Below are 13,529 nucleotides of genomic sequence, written 5' to 3'. Positions count from 1 at the left end.
ACATGACATGTCATAAATCATTTTATTCTGCCACTATGGTTGCATCGTCTGCATTTCAGTTTTAATCTATTATATTTTTAAGTTTATTTAAATTCATATTTGTATTTTTATTTTATTGTGACTATTATTATTGAAATACATTTAAAAAAACTTATTGTTACTACGAGATTTAATTAATATTCTAGTGAAATTCTATTCGATTGTATAAATTGCATCTATTTTAAATTGAATATTATTAAAATTAATCTTATATAAATTCTAATAAACTGCTTTAATAACATAAATTAAAAACTAAATTTTGGTCTGTGTACAATTTTTAATTTTTCTTTTGTGACTATTGGTGTTCACTTATAATCGGTGAAAGATGTTTAGTGTTTTTTTTTTTTCCTTTATAAATTGTATTTATATTGTGATATCTTTTACTGTTTGTGAACTGAAAATAAATAAATTCTTTTTAACAAATTTATAAAGAAGAAATAACAAAATAATTTGAGATGAATAAGTCACTCAGATACCAACAAAATATTAAAATTCCTAAATTCCACACGAGTCATGGTCAAAATAGTCTTGAAAGGTGTAAAAAATTATAATAATCTTCCCAATGAACTAAAAACTATAAAAAAAATGTATCCACAAATAAACTTAAAGTAAATCTAAGGAAATTTTTTGAACACGTGTAAAAACTACATCAAATTTTAATTAGTATGAATGTATTACTGTTTCATGTTTTTCAATATACATCCTGTGTTTTTTTTTCTCATATACTCGTATTTAAAATTATATAAACTCTTATAAATAAACAACTACAACAGTGTAAATCACTCTCCAAGCACAAGAGTTAGCCTCTTTTTTTGAGAATTACAGTGATAACATTTACTAGATGTGTAAAAGTAGATATATATAGAATTTAAAAAAAAAACATGTACCTTTTATGAAATTTACTGAAAAATTATTTTTTTTAAATAGCATGTCATGTTAACGACCTTATTTCGCATAGTCCTAGATTTACCAGTTTCTAAAAATTACCTTATTGGCACTATGGATTAAAAAGTTCCAACACGCCTTTGATTACAGGCATTTTTTTTTCCTTTTTGTAGTTGTAAATTCATATTTTTAATAACTCTTATGGAAGCTCGATAACAGGGAATTTCGCCACGACAAACAACATAGACGACTTAAATTTCATTACCTTTTTTTACTTTTGCATTCTTATTTTATTAAAATATTTTAATTTTAGTTTTAGTAATGGTGTTTCTCGATACTCTTATTTTCATATTTCTTAAAATTCTGTTTATGTACATATGAAAGAGCACAATGAGAAATATTTCGAGTAAATCAAATTTTTATGGAAAAATGCTTGACTTAATCATCGTCATTCTCTTTCTGAACCTAATAGTGCATAGGGCACTGCATTGGTACACCAATAGTAGCGTATTTTGTAATTTTCTTTACATGAAGGAAAGATGATCAGTCTTACGCTTCAGATACTAGTCCAGGGACTACGAAATATTCCGATGTGAAAATACCATTTTAAATAAATATTTCAAATCAGCTATGTCGGGAACCGAGCCCGAGACCTCTTACATGGTAGGCAAATGGGCTGACCATTACATTACTTAATAGTCTAGAAAATTATCTAAATTGACTATCATTGATTTCGACAGACATTGATGAAACCATCATCATCCTGTCGCTATTCGAACCATTTGGTCAATAGGGCTCTGAATCTGTTACATGCCTTCTGATCACATTACCTTTAAGGTGATCAGCCTAGCGCTGAAAGGGCCAGTACAAGAACAAGGAAGCATTGCTGGGTAAAATAACATTAATAGTCCCCGGACTAGTACCCGAAGCGTGAGACTGGTCATCTTATCTTTATGAAACAAGAACATTTTATGATACGCTGAAATTGGTGCACCAATGCAGTGCCCTATGCACCACTAGGTGCGCAAAGGGAATGATGATGATGATGATCAGAACCTTCTGAATCATTATTTCATTTTCGCTTTCCCAGGGATCGAACCCGGGACTTTAAGCATGATAAGCGATTGCATCAATCACTAATACTACCAGACTGACTTATTTCCACTCGATTTTCTTTTTCATGATTTTACTAGTCGTCGAGTCAACGCTCGTACAGGATTCTGATTCTATTTCACACACAGAATAAGAAAATTCGGTAGTTTTTTTTACTATTTATAATTGGACTATTAAACTAAGCAAATAATTTATTTTTTTTGTAGCGTATTATTATCGCTACGATTTTTAAAAGTTGTGTGATTTTTAAAATTACACTGCGCGTGACGTCACTAGTTCTTTTCGGTGAGTTGTATTGATTGATATGTTGGCTACTCATAAACTGGAAATCTATCACAACACTCTATCATTGGTTGATTTAGAAGAACTTGTGACGTCATATAAAGTAGTTTATTTTTTTCATATGTGTAAGAGAAACTTCCCCGTACAATTAAATTATCTTATATGTACCGCATAACAATTTTTATTTCCACAAAGGGTGAATGGAGTAGGCACTTATGTAATAAATAAATATTAAAATATTCGCCCTACATCTTGAAATTATTTGTCGATTTTAAATTCTATACTTTCCTAATTTTTATTTTTTATAGGTCCTTTTGTATTTTTAATATCAAAAACGTTTTTATCTTTGCAACATTATTAACTTGATAATTATTTGTTTAATATTTATTCAGTCGTGTTATCGGTTCATTTACTAAAACGGCGGAAAGAGTAAAGTCGGAATCGTGAAACCGGGTGGATATCTTCCACCCAAGTAATCTTAGTTTCCACCCTTAGGGGGTGGTTCAGATCCCCGCTGCGTGATTTCTGGTTCGAGTCCCGGATAAGCTTTCGGGGGTGGATTACCTAGACGCTGGGTCTTATTAAATCTGTATGACGCGTTGCTCCCCTAAACGAAACGAGGGAGTGAGGTATATATATCCATAAATGTTTTGACAAACATTCACTTGAATGCAAAATGTTAACAATTTTGTCAAATAAGTCTCATTTTGGTAGAAAAAACTATAAGCGTTTAACAACGTTTGAGTATGTCCAAATGCTTGCAGACTGGCTGCATCTCACCCACGTGATAAAGGTTTCAGCTCTTTTGCTTCAAAAAAGTCAACAGATGGAAGAACTGACTTTTAGTGACTGATATTTTGAGTTCAAAATCCAACCGAAGAACGTTATTTGAATAAGTTAAAACTGTCCAAAATTACGGTATGAAAAAATGAAAGAGCCGTAAGATAATTATTTTTATGTTGCTGTTTATTTTTTTTCATGTAAATTATTTTTAAAAAAAAAATGTGGTTTGATTCTTTCACTTAATAAACATTTTTTTTTCAAAATTATTAGGTATTTTGTTAAAAATAGTAACCAGTTTTAGAAACGATTTGATTATTTCGAATAAATATTTAAAGTTAAAATATTTATTTACGGTATTTTATATTTTTACACTAGTTATGTTGTTGCCTGAAAACGTTTTCCGCTATCTAGAATAATGAGACATCAGACGTAGTTACTTGAGAATGTAGAATCAACTCTGTAATTACGAAAACGTCATATACAGGACGATTAACTTCGTACTTGTTATTAAATGCCTATGTTTTACAATGTTTTATATTAATTGCAACTTAAGTATTTCAAATGACGTTAATGAAAATTCCAAAATGATAAACTTATGTCGTAAATATCTAAGGCTGTAGTAAACACGACAGGATTATTGTACAATGTCTATTTTATCTGCATAAACAGCACGTCACTTTGTATGCAAGAAAATTGTGCTAGAGAAAATGATTAAAGTTGCAAGAAAATATATTATTGAGAATACATTTAACTTAAAAAAACGTTCACTCTTTTATAGTTAACTAGATTCCTTTCCAGCGTTTTCCAAGTAAATACTCCAATTAAATTATCTTTCTTTTTCCACACCCGCTTCTAATTTAAGCATGTGGACATCACCAAGAGACCCTTCCGCTAGCCAGTACTAACTCTTGTCTTATCCCACGCCCCTCAGTTCCGCCAAATAAAACCGAAAAGTCGTCATCGTCATTCTTCCAGAACGGTGGAAGTCCACGGGTGTGAAGAAGAAGCAACTTGGGTAAAGGCTCTCCTGGGGCATCCGCAGCCCGTGTCCAAGCCTGGTCCACCGCCAATTTCAACTATAATAATTATCTGCGATTTAGATGGCTCATTTGGCTTCATTACATATGGAAAAGCTGTATGCATTTTTTAATTTAACGAATCCCTCTTCAAAATCTTTGTCAACTTAAAATACATCTTTTTTTTTTAATAGAAAAAGAAATATTTGCGTTCTTATGATTTACCCAAATATTTAATTTTGAGGGCCATTTTCAACGAGTTGTAAATAACTCACTATTAGAAAATGGAATCAAGTTGGGGTAAAGTGGGATTCGAACCACAGACCTTTGGTCCGTGAGTCCGAAACACTAGCCACAGGACCACAACCCACATCATATTCTTTACAGCGGTGTTATTCTGAACCGCTCTCGTGGCCGTAGAAAACAATTATATCTCGCGTATTTTGTATCTAAGTACGCAAGATAAAATATTTTTATGCGGCCGCGAGAGCGTTTGGAACATCACCTCAGGTTTTTTTTCTATTTGAAAATACTTTAGTACTTCTTATTTGTTAAGCGTAGATGTAGCAACGTGATAATCTCCGTCCGGCCATCAAATTTTTATTTGCATTTGAAAATGAATTGAGTTTACACTTATATGTTTATAAATTTGTATGAACATGTTAGTGTAAAATGTCATACCACAAAGTAAAAAATGTTTTTGATAACAATAATATGAATTGAGTTTAGTTTATTTTGATTTTTGCTACCAGGGCACTATAACAGGAGAAAATATCAATATATGTACATATTTTAATAATACGCTGTACTGTAGCTACACGCGTATATTACCATTACTATGTATGAGTAAGGAAGGTTGCCAACACGCAGCCAACGGCGGCATGAAGAGCCCTATAAATAAACCGCAGTACTAGGAATCTTGCTGTAAACGCCTGTCGGATGGAAATGATTGGGAAATATTTCAATGGAACGAAACCAATCCTCTACAACTTGAAACACTTATTTTTCATCACAGCTTTACAATAATGTCATGTAAACTGGCGGTTTTCAAGTAATGTATTGAATAAGAACAAACCAAGTTATTTTTATTTAGCTCTGTATGCATATGAGTTAGAAAATTAATTTAGAAATCTGCATTTAAAATTATACACTCGTACCTACCTAACCTAGTATCACTTATAAACGACATCAAAAAAAAAAAAAAAATAGAAACAAAAAAAAACAATTATATTTAATTTATTTTCTATTAAATTTTATTTTGCATGTATGCAAAAGACAATATACTTAAATCGCTCTTTTAGCTAATTTCGTTTACTTATAAAAATATTACGTTGTTTTAGATAAGCTTTTTTGTATGTGCCTGGATTTGCTCTTTATCGCGTATTCTGAAATCTTACGATCGATATGAGGACAATAGTTTAAGTGTGTTTGAAAATAAAATGCAATTAAGCGTATAATATTAAATAAAATGAAATTTACATTTTTTCTTACCTTGACGCAAACTCGCAAGAGTGCTTTGACCAAATGGGCAGGGGAGCCTGAAATTATAATAAAATATTAAAACATACATAATTTTTGAGAAATTTAGGAAAACTTTTTTTCAATCTCATTTTCCAGAATCTTTAAGAATTTCAAGCTAAAAATACTTTATATCGTGTGACAGATACACATAAATAATGCCTCTTAAGTCACATCACTAATACCCAGGGCTCAAAATTGTTTCAAGTGGATATTGATGAACAGTTAGAGTTAAACCAATAAATTTATTACAAGATAAGGTAAAGAAAATAATCAAACCAGAACAAACCAAATACAGCGTATTTTTAATATTTGTTACACGAAGGCAAGGTGATATCTAACTGTGTTATTATTATTATATGGGTATTGAATAAAATAAATTTTGACACATTAAAAATATGTTGAGTCAGTATAAGACGATCAAAGAAGTCAAGATGTTTTATTTGTTCAAACATAGTTAGAATTGTGAAAAATAATACATGGTGTAAAGTGGCACATAAACTAACTAACGCAATGCTTAAAATGTCTTGTAATCGCATATTATTTCAAATTCCACTCTCAAGAATGTCGTCGTCTCCTTCAAGATATCTGTAAAAGTTGGTTCATGTATTATAATTACTTTCTTTTTTTCGCACCACCAGGAGGCCCGATTATAGTAGTAAGTTACAGCACAGAAAACACAGGCTTAAGAAAATTTTCTTTTAATTGTTGTGTTCTCGGCGGGAATCAATCACGGGATCTTCCAAGCGTGAATCGAAGACCTTAACCACTACACCGTAGAAGGCGCCTGGAGATCAAGGTAAAAAAAACCTTAGGTAGATGTGTCATTGTTAAGTATAATATGGATAATCCTTGTTACGATCGAAGAAATAAGGGTGTTTAATTTGTTTAAACGTAGTCAAAATGGTGGATATTTTAATACATATAATGCATACTAGTGTCACATAAAGGAAAAGCTAAAAATGTATTGTAAATGAAAACACTTCCAAATTTCATTCTCAAGAATTTCACCGCCTCATTCAAGAAATCGGTAAACATTGATTCATGTTATTATTACTGTAATCGTTTGTTTATATTTTAACATAAACATATACATTTACATAAAGAAATATCTGTCTTGTGTTCACTCAGTGGGTGCATTTAAATCGTTTGCACTGGCACATGTGTTTATGAAATAAAGCATTCACTTCCTCCCGAGAAATAAAGTAGTCTCTCAGAACGTGCAATCACGTTTCGAGAATAAATCGCACCATATATAGAAGAAAGCAAAACCATTTGCGAAATAGGTGTAGTTATGTGATTCTATAGCTACCCCATAACGCCTTACAATATACAAACGTGCATATATGTACCAAATACTCAACTGCATTATACCACATCGTATGCAGTTATGTGCATATACAGTTTAATATGATTCACTAGGGTAATAAATAGTTATGTACTATAATCACATAGATGGAATGTGCACTTACATTGCTGGAAATTGATTAGAAGATTCCTTATTCCAAACATGTTTAAAACATCCAAAGGCACTTGATTTATTAGTGATTTATGTGACCAATTGTATTATTAATAAACATTTAAAATTTTGACACGAAATTGTAAATAAAATTAATATACGTAATTTTAATGGTGAAATTAGAATCAAGTTTGGCATAAGTTTTCTATTTTAACTGTCGACTGAGATTTTAAAAATGAATTTGTAATATTATTTATTAGTGAATGAGCTTTCGTATTTCTGTTTTTTCGGATTGCTGACAGAGTACGCTTATTAATTATTTATCAAAGCAAATTAGTTTTAGATCACTTACAGCATTTTTGTGCGTCTACCATGGATTACACTGTCCAACATACATTAAAAACTAATTTTAATTGCACCAACTGTCAAACCAGCCGTTTAAAAAAATATTTTCTTTACGGAATGGAGAAATAACTTCTTAAATAAATAAATACGTAAAATTCTTCTGTAACTCATATAGTGTTCATGCGGCTCGACTGTGGAATCATCTCCCATCCACCATCAAAGATGTTACTACAGTATCTGTGATACGTCTAAAGAAACATCTTCTTTCTCTTCATTAATCTCTCCTCCTTTCCTCTTTCTTCTTTTTTTAATTTTTCCCACTGAGTAAAAGTATTGATTTAAGGTTGTTTATAAACAAATACGTTTATTTCTATTTTTATATATCTTAAGCTTTTTACTATGTATTTTCTATTGAACATGTTTTGTAACTTTAATTATAAAAATAAGACTATAATTTTATTGGTTGGTTGGAAGAAATTGCCATTTGGCGATAAGCCCGCTAATGTACAATTAACGTTATGTACAAATTTTTTTATTTTTTTTTTAAATAACACTAGGTATGCTCCTAAGTAATAAAAATTTGCTGAAAAATTGCATGTTTACAATTCAGCGGGATATATGTAGGTACGTGAGACATATATCTTTTTTTTTTTAAATACCGATTTATCATTAAAGCACCTCAAATAATGGGCATTCTTCAATACAAATTTTCAAAACAACCTATCAAAACTTTCGTTTTTTATATTGATCTTATGTCTAGTTAATTAACGATAACACACCTGTACATGTTTATTCAATATATTTTTTTTAAATGTACTCCAAAACTATTCGATTTTGAACACCTCATAATCGATAGTGTGAGTTATGTTCATGCTAAGTGTATAAACTAGACATCCATATTTGATCATAACTCAGAGTCTTTTGAAATGTTGCCCCACACTATTGACGTAACCAAAGTCACTTCTAAAATTCCAGAGCCATAAATCATCCCAATCTACCGAGATTTATCAACTGACGTTATTTCACAATCTTCGAGTAGGTCTGCCATAAACAAAAATGGCGCTCGCATTCCGAGTTGTACGTCATCGGGTTTTGTGGATTATTTGACGGTCGCTGGCACTTGGGAATCCGAAATACACACGGCCCGGGTACAAACTATTCATGAGGCCAATTACACTGACACGTAACACACCCACTTTGGTTTGAGTAATGGTCCCTGTGGTCTGGTAATGGTGCGAGATAGGGTGACCTTAGAGTGCATGGACTCGCAACACGAAACCCTGGCGTATCTTGACTATAGCCGAGCCACCGAAACTCCAGAAAAAATATAATAAGCAACTCCAATGTTACAAGTAAGATAGATCATAGACAGATAATGTTTTTCTTATACGTTTGACTGGTGAATAAAGCAAACCAATTTTTATTATGTTCATATATTATACTTATTAATTACACAGTGTTAAATTATTAAGTGTAGGTATACAAAATTTTTCTAATCTCCAAATTATATTAGTAAAACTATATTGTCCGTTGCTACAAAAGCGAAATATGTATTTCAGTAAAATATTACAGTTTAAATCCACTTTATCAACAAATATTTTATGTGGACACCCTCCTAGGAATCGAACCCAGGACTTCAAGCGAGGTGAGGCGGACTCTTCTCCATTCAATTGTTTTTCGGGATTTTCACATTAAAGTAACCATTGAATCGTAAACACTTATCCAGGATTCTGGTTCAATTTCACCCACAGAATTTAATTTTTTAATCAGCCCAGTCACAGACTAAACTCAATAAAATTATGGTAAAATTTGTTTACCTCTTTTCAATATTTTTTTCAGATACAATATCAGTCTCATAAGACGCACTTAGTATTATCCTCCCATAATGGCGAATATATATTTGGACTTAAACGCCAACGTAGTATTTTCACACTACTTATATATTTTGAGATAATCCCGATCAGTTCCGATAAATTTACTCCTAATCCGGCTCTCAAAGTGAAGTCACGTTCCAAGTGGCCATATTGTAATCACTTTATCTTGTGGGCCAATCACGATTTCAAGAACAAGTTTGTTTCTGACATTCGTTGGATAAAAAATTCGAACTGAAACAGCCATTCTCGAACAAGTAAATATAGGTATAATGAATACATATTTTTTAATGAATATTTAGGAGGTTATTTATAGTGCATGTTTTTTTTGGTTGCGAATAATAGTTGTTTGTTAACAAAACAATTTGTCTATTAGTTCAAAATGAAATAATTAGGTACTAATTGCATTAAAAACACACTACGTTTTACTAATTCGAAGCAAGTTTTACGTAAACGCTTGATGTTTTAACAACGGAATAAACACAATTTTTTATTTCCACTTTACACACGATATTTACATATTTCACATTGGCATTATTTTTCAATTTCTTCATATCTGTTTTTATTTGCAAAGGCAACATGTTCGTTTATTTTTCCTTGTAATTAAATAAGTTGGTTTAATTTCTAATAATGAATATGTAACTAGCAGGCAACAGTCGGTTATCGCCGATTGTTACATGCTAGAGAATTCGGCACTTCGGGCCTCATGTAATCGGCCCTCCGAACCTCGTTTTATAGGTCCTACGGGCCTCAGCTTTTGGCTCTTCGCGCCTCAATTGATTATGATCTTGGTAACTTAGGAGTATCATCCATTTAGGCCTACTTTTTTTCTTGTCGTTCGGAGTAATCTAAACGTAATAAATAATAATCTTTTACTCAAAATTATGCTTCAAAAACCAAACAAAATTTACAAAAATATTTCACAACTAGGAATAAATATTGGTTAGTAGGCGATAAAAATTAAAAAGAAAATAATTGGGAATTTAAAAAGACAATAGTCAGCTGTGGCCGACTGATATATACAATTTTAACAAACGAAATTTACTCGGACCGTTGATCCATGATAATAAGGCTCAAATTCTTGTGCGCGAGTATAAGGGACGGACGCAACCAATTATTTCTATAGATTTTAGAGCACATATATTTTTTTAAATTATATTATTATTCAAAAACTTATATTTTTTAAATACTAATGTTGTATTATTTTTTTAATTATTATTATCTAGTTGTTCTTAACTTAACTGTGTTATATTAATATTTAGAACATAAGGTTTTCTCATGGTTATTGTTATATTTTATTTAGGGATGTTATGTTTCTTTTTTACTTTTTGTTTTTTGCACTGCTGTGATTATTTCTGTAAATTATTATTTTTTTGTAACAGGTTCTTTGAACCGTTGATGTATAAATAAATACACTTTTAAATATCTTACATGTAAAACTAAATTATGTAAAAGAAAAATATAAATGTACCGCCTACTTAAAAAAAATCGATATTCTTTAAACGGTCATTTCCATTATAAGACAATGTTCACAACATAAATTAATCGTTCTTTGTTTTCATTGTCTCCGCCCTTTTTGGTACTTTTGATTTCCGTTGAATTCTTTATTCGGAAGCGTCAATATCCTGTTTCTCCTATAAGTACCTATTTCAAAAATAAACATCATTTGCTTGCACACATATGCATGAAATAAATAATTAAAATCAAACGACTAATTTATTATTTGATTCTGTGTTTTAGATATAGAAGGGCCAACTTCTGATATGATATTTTTCTTGTCACAACTTTGTAGAGGGCCAATGTCAATAAAAATACTTGTATATTAACTTTTATATACACACATACATGTGTTGTCGGCTTCGTCTCGTAGTGCAGTGGTCAGCGCGTTTGTCTAGCATGCACAAGGTCTCGGGTTCGATTCCCAACACGGTTGAGATGAAATATTTATTTAAAAATGTGTTTTTACACTGTAGTATTTTGTTTTACACTGTAAATCATGATGGGGAAGATTGCAGGAAAGCGTAAAGTTGGAAGGTGACAGATGTCCTGGCTGAGAAAGGCTGATAGGTTTAAGGAGCTGATCCAGTCGGCGCAGGACCGGAATGCCTACTCCATAATGATCGCCAACGTCGGGGACACCTGATGTGACACAGAAAGTAAGATACTATACGATTTACGCATCTTTATATGGTCGCCGGAAACTTACTAAAAAACCTACTGACGAAAAAAATAGAAGCAAAAAATGTTTTTTTTTTTTAAAAAAGAAGAAATATTTGCGTTCTTGTGGTATATATTCCCAAATATTTAATTTTGAGGGCCATTTACAACGAGTTGTAATTAAATCACTATTAGAAAATGGGAATCAGGTTGGGGTAGAGTGCGATTCGAACCACGGACCTTTGAGCCGTGAGTCCGAGACACTAGCCACGGGACCACAACCCGATTTATAAATATTATTTATTGACGGGTTTAAAATAAGGTAAAATATCATTTTCATTAAATATTTTACAAAATATCAATTCCAACTGCGTCAAAATTGTGTTTTACCTAAATGTAGGTACCTACTTACTAAAACTCGTTTAAAGCTTGGTATGACAAAGTTTTATTCAATTGTTTTTTGGTAATCTTTGATAATTACCTACCCGCATGTTGATTATCTTATTAAAGTTTAATCTCGAGACATCTGTATTTAAAAATACCGGTACCCAAAGCCCGAACAGTTCATTGAACCGTCACATCAGTTGAAGACAGTGAGGTGAATCGAGTCATTATTATTTGAGTAGTTTTTATTCACATTCACCGTAATATTATTTAAAAACAATAAAACCTTCGGTATATTATTAAACCGCTCTTAAAGGTACTACTTGGTAAAAATATAAATAATGCTTCCTTCGGGAATATTGGTTGTGTAATAACAAACCCAGCAGGTCTACGTTAGTGCGTAATGTAGATATTTGTATGCATCATGTTTCGATGAGAATACGACAAAGTATGTATTTATGTAAAATATCTAAATGCTTAGGTACGAGCAATAAGATATGGGCGGACTCTGTCAAACCACGCGTATTTACAATAAAAGCGAATCAACGCTTTCGGTGATAGAAGCAAAATTTCAATAATTTAACTTTTAGGTTTGTGTCCAATGCTGAAAAAGATGGCTTTTATAATAAATGATCTGAAACCGGCAACGCTTTCCTATTGCGAGATTTAAGTAAATACTGCTTTACAAAATTATGACAGGAATGGTTGACTGTACAGAGCTGCTTGATTTAATAACAATACATATGCCAGCCAGGATTTGTAGACGGTACCACCTGTTTCATGTACCAATAAGTAAAACATCGTATGTTAAAAATGCTTTTTTTCGTAGGACTTTTTCAGTGTACAATACAAAATTTAAAAATATAGATTACACAAACATCACTCTGTCAGATTTAAAATTTACACTAAAAATGCATTATGTAACTTAGTAGACATTATAATAATAAATATGTACATTTCCCTTCCCCTCCTTATCTTCTCTTCAAGCATTCTTGTCCTAATCCCGCCCAATTTACATTAACTTAATGTTCTTAAAACAAATATTTGAAAAATTCTTTGATTATTGAGAACATGAAAATAACATTTTTATATGTATAAATTGTATGTATTTATTTGATATGTAATATAGTTTCTTTACTAACTTTGTATACTATGTGGAAATCTGTTATTAGTTCTGAGTTTATACACTATATCTGTTTGTTTTCTATAAATATGTATGTAGAACTGTTGATTTCCCAAATAAAATAAAATTTAAAAAAATATATATACCTACGTGTATTTAGAATAAATGGACACAATCGAAAGTTTGATATTAATTTTTGTATTTAGTTCCAATTGAGTATGTACACATACATGATTATTTTTGTGTTTCGTATTACATAAATTACGAGGATAAGCGTGGCAGGGAATTTCAATAAATAGGTATTTGATAATTGTTTTTCTGTCACTGACTCTGACCCAGCGCTCTGCGAAAAAGATACTGCATATGTCTGGCCTTTTATGCCTATTCTTATTCTTATTCTTTTATGCCTAACTAAAATAGATAAATCATTGCTCTAGAGCCATAATCCAGGGAGAAAATACGTGAATACGTTTGTATAAAGAAAAGTCAGACCGTGTTTTCTCTTAAGATTAAACCTCATTAAGTATACTGACATAGCTTACTTCATAATGTTT

At 31.3% G+C, this 13,529-nt stretch overlaps 2 protein-coding genes across 2 annotated transcripts in view; one reads left to right on the top strand and one right to left on the bottom strand.

Moving 5' to 3' along the window:
- The window catches only part of LOC148283047 (uncharacterized), a 210,704-nt gene that overhangs the window by 16,706 nt on the left and 180,469 nt on the right, over positions 1-13,529 (bottom strand). The window contains exon 4 of the mRNA XM_088224136.1: positions 5,610-5,656. The gene's annotated coding sequence lies outside the window, so the exon portion shown is untranslated. The remainder of the gene's footprint in view (positions 1-5,609; positions 5,657-13,529) is intronic.
- LOC148283048 (uncharacterized) overlaps positions 1-13,529 on the top strand; it is a 75,445-nt gene that overhangs the window by 4,642 nt on the left and 57,274 nt on the right. The window contains exon 3 of the mRNA XM_088224137.1: positions 4,078-4,237. Within this exon, the coding sequence (XP_088080263.1) occupies positions 4,078-4,237 (160 nt within the window). The remainder of the gene's footprint in view (positions 1-4,077; positions 4,238-13,529) is intronic.

Source organism: Micrasema longulum, unplaced genomic scaffold (assembly GCF_059751315.1).
Source record: "Micrasema longulum isolate JH-2025_06_02 unplaced genomic scaffold, ASM5975131v1 h1tg000266l, whole genome shotgun sequence".
Classification (NCBI taxonomy): domain Eukaryota; kingdom Metazoa; phylum Arthropoda; class Insecta; order Trichoptera; family Brachycentridae; genus Micrasema; species Micrasema longulum.
This window is presented reverse-complemented; position numbering and strand designations above follow the sequence as displayed.